At 31.2% G+C, this 10,545-nt stretch overlaps 1 protein-coding gene across 2 annotated transcripts in view; it reads right to left on the bottom strand.

Annotated features, from left to right (window-relative positions):
- Positions 1–4,540: 4,540 nt before the first annotated feature.
- Positions 4,541–10,545, bottom strand: part of CHD1 (chromodomain helicase DNA binding protein 1) — a 123,357-nt gene continuing 117,352 nt past the window's right edge. The window contains exons 35-37 of one of the 2 annotated variants that reach the window (XM_074201502.1): positions 9,188–9,242; positions 8,349–8,556; positions 4,541–7,326 (exon numbers count right to left, since the gene is read on the bottom strand). In XM_074201502.1, the coding sequence (XP_074057603.1) occupies positions 6,966–7,326; positions 8,349–8,556; positions 9,188–9,242 (624 nt within the window). In that variant the 3' untranslated portion in view covers positions 4,541–6,965. The remainder of the gene's footprint in view (positions 7,327–8,348; positions 8,557–9,187; positions 9,243–10,545) is intronic. The other variant, XM_074201503.1, reaches the window with a different exon arrangement.

Raw genomic sequence — 10,545 nt, 5'->3', positions numbered from 1 at the left:
GAAATTAAAGTAATAATTTGAAATTATTTTGCCCAACTCTATGCCAATAAATTTAATAATCTAAGTGAAATGGATGAATATTTACAAAAATATAAGTTGCCCAGGTTAAATGAAGAGGAGATTAAATACCTTAAACAACCCTATCTCAGAAAAAAATTCAACAAGATATTATTGAAGTCCCTAAGAAAAAATCTCCAGGACCTGATGGATTCACAAGTGAATTCTACCAAACATTTAAGGAACAATTGGTTCCAATTGTATATAAACTCTTCAGAAAAATAGGGAAAGATGGAAATCTGCCTCTTTCTATGACACCAATATACAGAGTAAAGATAAAAGATAAAAGGCTGGAGAAGAATATATTATGCATAAGATGCAAAAATCTTAAACAAAAATCTTAGCAAAACAATTACAACAAATTATCCTGGGATAATACATTATGATCAAGTAGGATTTATCCCAAGAATGCAGTGTTGGTTCAACATTAGGAAAACTGTTAGTATACTTAATTATATCAACAACAAATCTATCAGAAATTATATGATCATATCAATAGATGCTGAAAAAGCTTTTGACAAAATACAGCACCCATTCCTGCTAAAAACACTAGAGAGTGTAGGAATAAATGGACTGTTCCTTAGAATAATTAGCAGTATCTATCTGAAACCATCAAGAAGCATTATATTCGATGGGGAGAGGCTAGAGGCATTCCCAATAAGATCAGGGGTGAAACAAGGATGCCCATTATCATCACTACTATTCAATATCATATTAGAAATGTTAACTTCAGCAATGAGAAGAAAAAGAAATTGAAGATATTAGAATTAGGAAGGAAGAGACAAAACTCTCACTCTTTGCAGATGACATGATGGTCTACCTAGAGAATCCCAAGAAATCATACAAAAAAACTACAGGAAACACTTAGCAATTTTAGCAAAGTCACTGGTTATAAAAAAGAAATTATCAAGGAAAAATACCCTCATATCCTAGAATCATAGGGTAAATGTCATTGAAAGAATCCACCAATCACCTCCTGAAAGAGATTCCAAAATGAAAGCTATATACTACAGCCAAATTCGAGAATTATCAGGTCCAGGAGAAAATACTAAAGGCAGTCAAAAAGAAACAATTCAAATACCATAGTCAGGATTACACAGGACTTAGTGGTGGTTTCAACATTAAAGGATCATTAAATGTTAAACATTAAAAACTGGAATCTCATATTCCAGAGGGCAAAGGAGTTGTTTTACAACCAAAAATCAACTACCCAGAAAAACTGAGCACACTCTTTCAAGGGAAAAGATGGACATTCAACAGAACTTCCAAACTCTTTATGAAAAGACCAGACTAAACAAGAAAATTTTATATTCAAATCAAGAGCTGCATAAAAAGATAAACAGGAAAGAACCATATTATTCAGTAAGATGAGATTTTTTACATCGCTACATGATTAGATGATACATATAACTCCTGAGAATTGCATTCCTATCAGGGCAGTTATAAGGAATATACAGAGACCAGAAGGTGTATATATAAATTGATTCTGACATGATGACATAAAATAAAAAAGGCATAAAAAATGAATTATACTGGGAGAAGAAAGTGGGAGGCAGAATAGGGTAAATTACATCCATGAAGATATGCAAAGGACCTGTTACAGTAGAGGGAAGGGGAAAGGATGAGCACTGCTTCTTAGTCTCATGGGATTTGGTACAAAGAGGGAATAACACACACTTTTGTTGAGTTGAGAAACTTATTTATCCAATTGATACATAGGAGGAAAAAGGGGAAAAGAAAAATCAAAGGGGTTGATAGAAGGTTCCAAGGGAGATCAGATGTAGGAGGGGAAAGAAGGGAAGGTGATTAGAAGGAATGACAGATTGAGGGAGGTGGTGGTCAGAAGAAAAACACTGGTCAGGAAGGATAGGGTGAGAAAAAGGTATAAACAGGGAAAAGGAGGATGGAGTTAAAGTATAACAATGAGAACAGGATAAACTCTCCCATAAAATAGAAGCACATAGCAAAGTGGATTAAAAACTGGTATCCTACAATATATTGTTTTTAAGAAACACATATGAAGTAGAAAGATACACACAGAGTAAAGATAAAAGGCTGGAGCAGAATATATTATGCTTCACCTGAAGTTAAAAAACAAAACAGAAGCAATTCTGATCTCATTCAAAAGAAAAGCAAGGGGCAGCTAGGTGGCGCAGTGGATAGAGCACTGGCCTTGGAGTCAGGAGTACCTGGGCTCAAATCCGACCTCAGATACTTAATAATTACCTAGCTGTGTGGCCTTGGGCAAGCCACTTAACCCCATTGCCTTGAAAAATTAAAAAAAAAAAGCAAAAGTAGATCTAATCAAAAGAAATAAGGAAACTACATCCTGTTAAAAAGCATGACAATGAAGTAATATCAATATTAAACATATATGCACCAAGTCATAGAGCATCTTAGAGAACTGAGTTAAAGGAAGAACTATATTAATAGGGGACCTCAACCTCCCTCTATCAGAATTAGATAAATGTAATCACAAAATAAACAAGAAGTTGAATAGAATTATATATGATAGACTTTTACAGAATATTGAATGGGGATAGAAAGCATTATTCCTTTTCTTCAGCAGTATATGGCACCTACCCAAAAACTGACCACATATTTGTACATAAAAACCTCACAATCAAATGCTCAAAGGCAGAAATATTAAATGCATCCCTTTTACAAAAATGTTAAAAACAATTTTTACATGTAATTTGAAAAATACAAACCTTAAAATGTTTTAGCTTTATTAATCATTACATTTATGATGTTTAGATAAATGCCTAATGTCCATGACCAAGTATGGTATCCCCACAAAAGAAGCTATTTTTTTGCCTTAATATATGTTCAGTATGTTAAAAATAAAATTCTTTTTTTTAAGTTTTTTTTTTGGTAAGGCAAACGGGGTTAAGTGGCTTGCCCAAGGCCACACAGCTAGGTAATTATTAAGTGTCTGAGTCCGGATTTGAACCCAGGTACTCCTGACTCCAGGGCCGGTGCTTTATCCACTATGCCACCTAGCCGCCCCTAAAAATAAAATTCTTAAAAATTCAGTCTTATGGGGTAGCTGGGTGACATTGTCCCTGGCAGGGGGGCCCAAGTTCAAATCCAGCCTCATTTATTTTGTTCCTGGGCAAGTCACTTAACCTCAATTGTCTCAAAAATAAAAATCAAAGAACAAAAATATTATGAATAAAGTTATTTCAATGCTGCCCATAAAATCTTATTTAAAATATTTTTATTCAATCCTTTTATATAAGCAATATGGCTAAATTAGCATACCTTTATCATCTGATACTTCTACCAAAGCTGAGTAGCAAATGTTCTACAGTTACTTAGGAGACAAGAGAGATTAAATGACTTTGCCCAGGGTTATATAGTCAACATGTGCAAAAGGCTTGACTTGAAATCAGGTCTTAAAAATTTTGTATTATAAAGTCTTTTTTTCAAAAGGAACTCCAGGAATCAAGAGCCTAATATATAAAGATATTATAAGCTCATTAAAAAATTATGTAAATCTAATTACAAATGAATGTCATTTTATCTTCCAGGGAGTTGAAAGAGCTCTACAAAATAGGGATCCTTAATGTTTTGTGTCATGGACCCCTTTTGCAGTCTGGTAAAACCCAACTTAAGACTTTTAAATATACCCAATACATAGCATTAAAAAGGAAATCAATTATATTGAAAGTTATCAAAATGTTAAAACAAAATAAGTACAATCCCTTCATTTAAGAACCTTTGCTATAGGTGAATTCATTAATAGTCAAAAACTTCACTTACAAAAGCTTAGTTCTGTTTACATGTCAATGCATTCGTTATATTTTCTTATTCCTCAATCTTTTTATGTTACCTAGACAATCTATCTACATTAAAAAAATTAAATTCAGTATCTTGCATTTAAGCATAAGGCTATACTGCCTTCCTGGAATATGTATTAATGTAAATATGCATTTCTTTAAACTGATTTGTAATCATTAAACAATGAATACATTAGTGTGGAGAATATATGACCTTTTATAAACATAGTCACATGTACTAGTTCACAATTCAGTTTCATATACCTACAGAAATACTAGAAAATACCTAAAGGCCCTAACATTGATAAAGTTTGCCAATATTAAGCAAGTTCCATTTAAAATAATTTTTATGGATTTTACTATAGAAAGTCTACTTACAGAATATATTTGCTATATAATTAGAAACAGTGTATCACTTTCTACCTTTCAATTATGAAAGAAAACTGTTGGGCCTAAAAAACAGTATGCTAACTGATGCAGATTACATAAAAGAACATATTTAAATGTTCTATAGTTATTCAGCTATACTGGTATAATTATAAAAACCTCTACAGTATCACTTGTAAAGACAGGGAGATTCCATTTTATTAAAATGGTATTTCAATCTAGGATGCTTATAGTAAAATTCTGAAGTTTCTATTATCTCTCTAAAATTTTATCCTTTAAAATATTTCCTGATAAAAATAGATCAATTCTTTTATATAAGCAAACAGGCCATTGCTTTTATAAGAATTATTTATTATGTCATTATTGTAAAGTGGGTATTTAATACAGTACTGTGCAGAAGATTTTCTCATCCTTGAATAAACAGAAATAAGACTAAAATAAAGACTCTAAGCAAATGGAACACAAATTTTAAAAAAGGGTCATTGTGCAGAGAATTTTCCATTAACAACACCTATGTGGTAATTTTTCTCTCTCACTCTGAGTATATGGCTATTTCCTTTTTCACATAAGTTTTGGATTCTTACCAAAAAAAATAATTCTCACAGTATTTCTCATTTTACATAAATACTCTAACTAAATGTAGCACAGTAAGATTTAAATCTAGCCCAATCTACAGTAACAATAATGTGTGTTTTAAACGGTTTGAACATAATACATCCAATAACAGATCAAAAAATCTATCTACAGTTATAATGAAGAAAAAGATAAACAATCCTAACATATTTTTAAATATGTTATGATTTTTCACCTTGGTATTATAAATCTTAAATTAATTACCATTTTGTGCAATAAACCATGTTATCAAGTAGAATGTGAACAAGTTGAAAAATGTTAAAATCATACCTGCACTTTTCTTATTGAAGAAGTACTGTATTATCATTTGCTGATGATTATATTTAAAGTCAAAACAGGAAAATTATGAAGCATTTTCTTTTGGATTCTCCCTAACAGGAAGGAGCATGGCATCTTACTGATTTGCCAGGCAGGGCTACCTGATGAAAAAAATGAAGCTTTGCTTTTTTTTTTTCCTTTTTAAAAGTATAGTCAATATTTTAATCACTTTATTCAGGTAAAATAAATTTGAGGTACTAATCAGCTAAAGGGCAAACAATCTTAAAATATATCTATGAATTTATTTCATAACCTTTTATAAAAATAAATTTTTCCATAATTAAAAGGCTCCTGTGTTCTTTGAAGCTGAAGATTTTTAAAAAATTTTTTATAAGGTCTAAAAATTAAGAAACCAAATATTGATGCAAAACACCCTCAAGAAAATATAAAATATTTGCAGAAGCCAAAGAGTTCCAAAACAACTTCAAACAGTGACTAGAATTTAACTGTCAGCTGTTTATTTTTTGCCCATGTATTTTTAAATCAGATATATAAATGTAGTGTTGATGATTGATATTTAATTGGCTATCAAAAATATATATACTTTTGGCAGCTCATAAAAATTTTAGTAAGTGCTGAGGGAGTAAAAAGGCAGAAAAGTACAGGAGTCCACATATCCTTTTTGTTAAATTTAATTTGTCATATGTAGAAGGTATCTATATACAATCAGTGTGCATTGTAACAGTTTCTATTAAAAGTCAATCAATCAGTTCATCTAAAATGTTAACTGGCTGCATAGCACATTTGACATTATTGCCCACATTAAAAAGGAAAACAAATGGATTTACAATAATTTTGGCTGATTTGGGTTCTGATGTGTTCACAAAGGTATTTTTTAAACCAATGCATCTGAAAAAAAAAGTTTTCAGAGCATGCAGTTTAGATAGTACATGTCATTACTACAAACATTCACAACACTGGCTTTTAAAAAAATGTATCTAATAAAATATCCAATATAAAAGGAACCCTAAAGGATAATATATATAATGGAATAATGTTCCCTTTCCCCTTTTTTACATTCTAAACAGCGATTCCATCAAGACAATTTATTAAAAAGTGTTGTTAATACATTGATTTTTGTCCTTTTTTTATGACAAGAAGGCCTGAGTTGGTGGGGAAAGGAACAGTTAAAAAAAGCCTGAGAGGGGGAGGGAAGGAAAGATCATTTAATTAATTTACAATAATTTACAGCTATTTTATTTTGTAAAAAGGCATTACAATTTATCACAAACAAGAATTCCTGGATATTTTACAGTCATAGGTACAGAATTTAAATATTCAAGCTTGTGATGAGAAGCGGCAAGGTGGTCGCAGTGTACAATGTAAACAAGTAGCTTTGGAAAGTGAACAAAGTCCTTGAGAGTTCTTTGCTAAGGAAAAATAAAACAAAACAAAACTCTTCATTCCTTCCTGAAACATGATTACAGGTCAGTGTGTAAAGTTCATTTACAAACATAATTTAAATGGAGTTCCGCCTAAAATCACCGACACAAAGAATTTTATCCAGTCTAAATGGGGCAGTGTTGAGGTCCCTGTAAAAAGTAAACATCTTCCATTATTTAAAAAAAAAAAGTGCTACAATATTTTGTAACACAGTGCAGCATAATCCTTAAATACAAAAATATTTTTCTTCTGTTGGGATAATAGACCTTGCATCCTGGAAAGAAGTAACAATACTGCTACTGATGGAGGATCCTGTCCATATCTTTCAAGTCATGTAAGGCAATTACTGTGGTACTTTACGATATATGGCTAAAAGAAAGTCCAGACGGGTAATGACAGTATTTGTTATGTTTTCCGGCTACTCCAAGTATGTTCAGGTGTACTTTTGTGATCAGATGAATGTTCAAATGGAGATCTATGGCCTAAAGGTGATCTTGAGCCATAAGGAGACCTCTGATCTAGTGGTGACCTAGGGCCACTACTGGAAGCTCTGTGGTCCATTTGCCAATCTGAATGATACCGATAATCCCTTGAAGTTTTATGGTGTGAATATTCAGAACTTGATCGATGGTCTGAGTGCAACCGGTGCTCTGAATGAGAACGGTGGTCTGAATGAGATCGGTCTTTTAAACTCCCTTCCAAAACTGATCTGTGATCCCTACTCCTATGGTCATCCATTTTTCTGTGTTTATTATCATTGTAGTATCTGATGAGAGAGAAAATAAGTCTATTAGCAAACTTAAAAAACCATACTTAAAATTAAACTTGACTATTTATGGGACTTATTATGGAAAACTACCCATTACTTTTTAAAATAATGCATGGGTTTAACACTTCTTATCAGAAACAATGAATTCTTGGCATAAACTAATAGAAGTCTACTAACAAATGTTTAATTATAATAAAAGAATAAAAGCCTAATTCTGAATTTTTTTTCCTAATTCTGAAAATTTTAAATAGCTTTTTATGTAATCAGCTAAGTGCTTATGTTTTTATTAGGCAAAACTGAAATGACAATTGGGGAAAATAAAACTTATTTTTAAGACACTGAAATACTGTATCCTATCTAAGTTTTGTAAATCTATTGGAATTAATTCATAATAGTGTATCACTTTCTAATAACAAAACTACTTAAGATAATAGGCCTGAGAAGTGGAATCAGGGCTTAGATATTAAAGTCGTTCAGATTTTCATTATACAACTGAAGAAACTGAAGCCTGGTGAGATTAAGTCCATAACTACAGCTGATTTTTAGGTTCTAGAAGATGAATTTTAGTAAAATTCTATGGAAAGGGGGCGGCTAGGTGGCGCAGTGGATAAAGCACTGGCTCTGGAGTCAGGAGTACCTGGGTTCAAATCCGGTCTCACACACTTAATAATTACCTAGCTGTGTGGCCTTGGGCAAGCCACTTAACCCCATTACCTTACAAAAAAATTTTTAAAAAGACCTAAAAAAAATTCTATGGAAAGCTTTTTAGCATAACAACCAAAATGTATATTATTTCATAAAACAGAGTTCCAGGAAATTTTCAGTAAAGTTTTAGGAAAGATTATTTGACTCAGTTATTCTGTGTTCTACAATCATCTTGTTTTTAACAAGTGGGGGAGAAATGAGGTGTTTTTTTTAAACTGGGTAATTTAAAAGATACAATTTGAATAACTTTTAAGCTTATTTAAACATATTAATTTCTCACAAATATCTTTTATAAAATGACTGAGCAAAATTACCTGCTATCTTGTTTGTAATGATCCCATTCCCGATGATCTTTTCCATTGCTAAAAGATGAATACGATCTTTTCCTGGACTCATTCTTTTTGTAAGCATCTCCCTGATGCCTATCTTTATGGTCATGATACTGAGATAAATGTCTATCAGAAGAATAACTGTCCCTGCTGCTGTCATCATGATTTGTATTTTCTTTTAGTCTTTCTACATCTGTAAAAAAGAAAAAAGTCTGACTTGTATTTAAAACATTAACAAATACTAAATAGAATAAAACTGAAACAATGATCCCTTCAATTCTCACCCCCCCCCACCAAAGACAAAGTTCAATTCCTAAATGGAGCCAAATAAACATTTAATAATACAGGGGAGCAGAGCACTTTTTGATAAAAAAATTTTTTGAACAAAATTTGATTTGATTAAATGTGAAAATAATTATAGGAAGAGTGACATTTCTTTCCTTTTCATTATTTGTATAGTTCCTATACAATAATAATATCATTAAGAAGCATTTATAAACATGGAAACTGGAAAAAATTAATGTCTAAGGGTAGTCTATAATAGAGCCTGACAATGAGGAAAAGTAAACATTTAAGCTAAAAACACTTTTGTAATTTTTAATTAGGCTATCTTAATTATTCATTGCATGCTTCTACATAAAATGACTTTCACTAAACTAGGAAATATAACTGATATATGATATGTATTCATGAGAAAAACAGAACTATTTAGCTCTAAACATATAAACATACCTGGAAGACAAAAGAAAAAACTAAAAAATGTCTTAAAATGTATCCAAAATATTTATGTTTCTTATTTAAAGACAATAATAATTAAAACTAACCTGGATTCCTCATCATGTGAGTATTCAGGCTGCTGCTGTTCTGGTCACTGTTTTGCTGCAATAAACATATACGTGTAAAAATCAATAAAAACCTTTTTGAAATAATTTCCAAAAATGCCCTAGAAAAATCAGTGTGGAAATGCTGATGAACTTTTGTGCACTCATTGTTACTTTACTAAAACAGATCAAAGAGCTTCTTCACTGATTTTTTGGGGATGCAGGGGAAAGAGTCCCAGGACCTGAAGTATTAATCTAGACTCTTCTACTTAAGTGTTTCACGTTACCATATTGGGCTTGCATTTCCTTCTGATTTAAGTTAATGGAACTGAAATAGAATGATTTCACGGGGATTGCTGTGATCAAATTGAGCCTTCATGTTATCTGGGAAGAGAAATAATTATGGGTTTTTTGGAAAATGTTTAATACCTCAATTTCTATCTCTATTCTTATTGCTATAGCTAATATTTTAATAACTCAAATAATAGTAAAGAAAAAAGTATGCTTGTAAATTCTTTTAAAAGCTTTCACAGCATTTCTCCACTATAAATACCTTTATATTACAAATACCTTTTGATTTGAGATATATGCTTCGGACATGTAAAATGCCAAAAAGAGTGGTGCTCTTTGATGAAGGTGCTTTCTCATTCTATTTATATAATCATTTTGTTTTTGCTATTTTTATGGTTTTCTCATGTTTAAGTATAATTGCATTCCTTTTACAAATTCTACCTGAATCCTAAACAAATAAGCATTTACCAAATCCTATTATATTGCTAGGTATGATGTCAAGCATACAAAAGAACCAAAAAAAAAAAATTAGGCAATATTTCCTTTACTGGTTTGGGTGTATTTTTCTACTCATGAGAACATTTTTTGGGGTAGTACATTAATTTTTTAAAAAATCCTTGATAATTTTCACTTCTAAATCCAGAGATGAAGAATTTTTCTTTTGTAGTATATTTATCACATGTTTCATTTACTTGAGACTTAATTAAAATATCTATTTTATCTTGTTAATTTGTACATTTTATATTTTTATAGATATTCAGTCATCTCCTTTAAGTTCAAGGTCCTTACACATTATCAAAATCTCAAATATCAGCCCTCTTGCCTTAAAGACTTCATTAATATGTTTTTTAAACTTTATGATACAAGGATATAATCCTAATTTACCTTCTCTCTTAAGCACCAAGGGAACTAAATGTCTGAGAAGGAATCTCAATTAAAAAATTTTAGTTTACAATCTTATAGTTGGTACTGGGGAAAGATAAACCAGTGTTTAAAATATAGGATATATATGTTATTAAAAGGTGTTATTTCGTCTGTAATAACAAGTTAAGACAAGGGAGAAATAACAG

The sequence above is a fragment of the Macrotis lagotis genome, chromosome X, assembly GCF_037893015.1.
Source record: "Macrotis lagotis isolate mMagLag1 chromosome X, bilby.v1.9.chrom.fasta, whole genome shotgun sequence".
Taxonomy (NCBI): Eukaryota; Metazoa; Chordata; class Mammalia; order Peramelemorphia; family Peramelidae; genus Macrotis; species Macrotis lagotis.
Note: the sequence above shows the minus strand (reverse complement) of the source record. Positions and strands in the feature narration are given on the sequence as shown.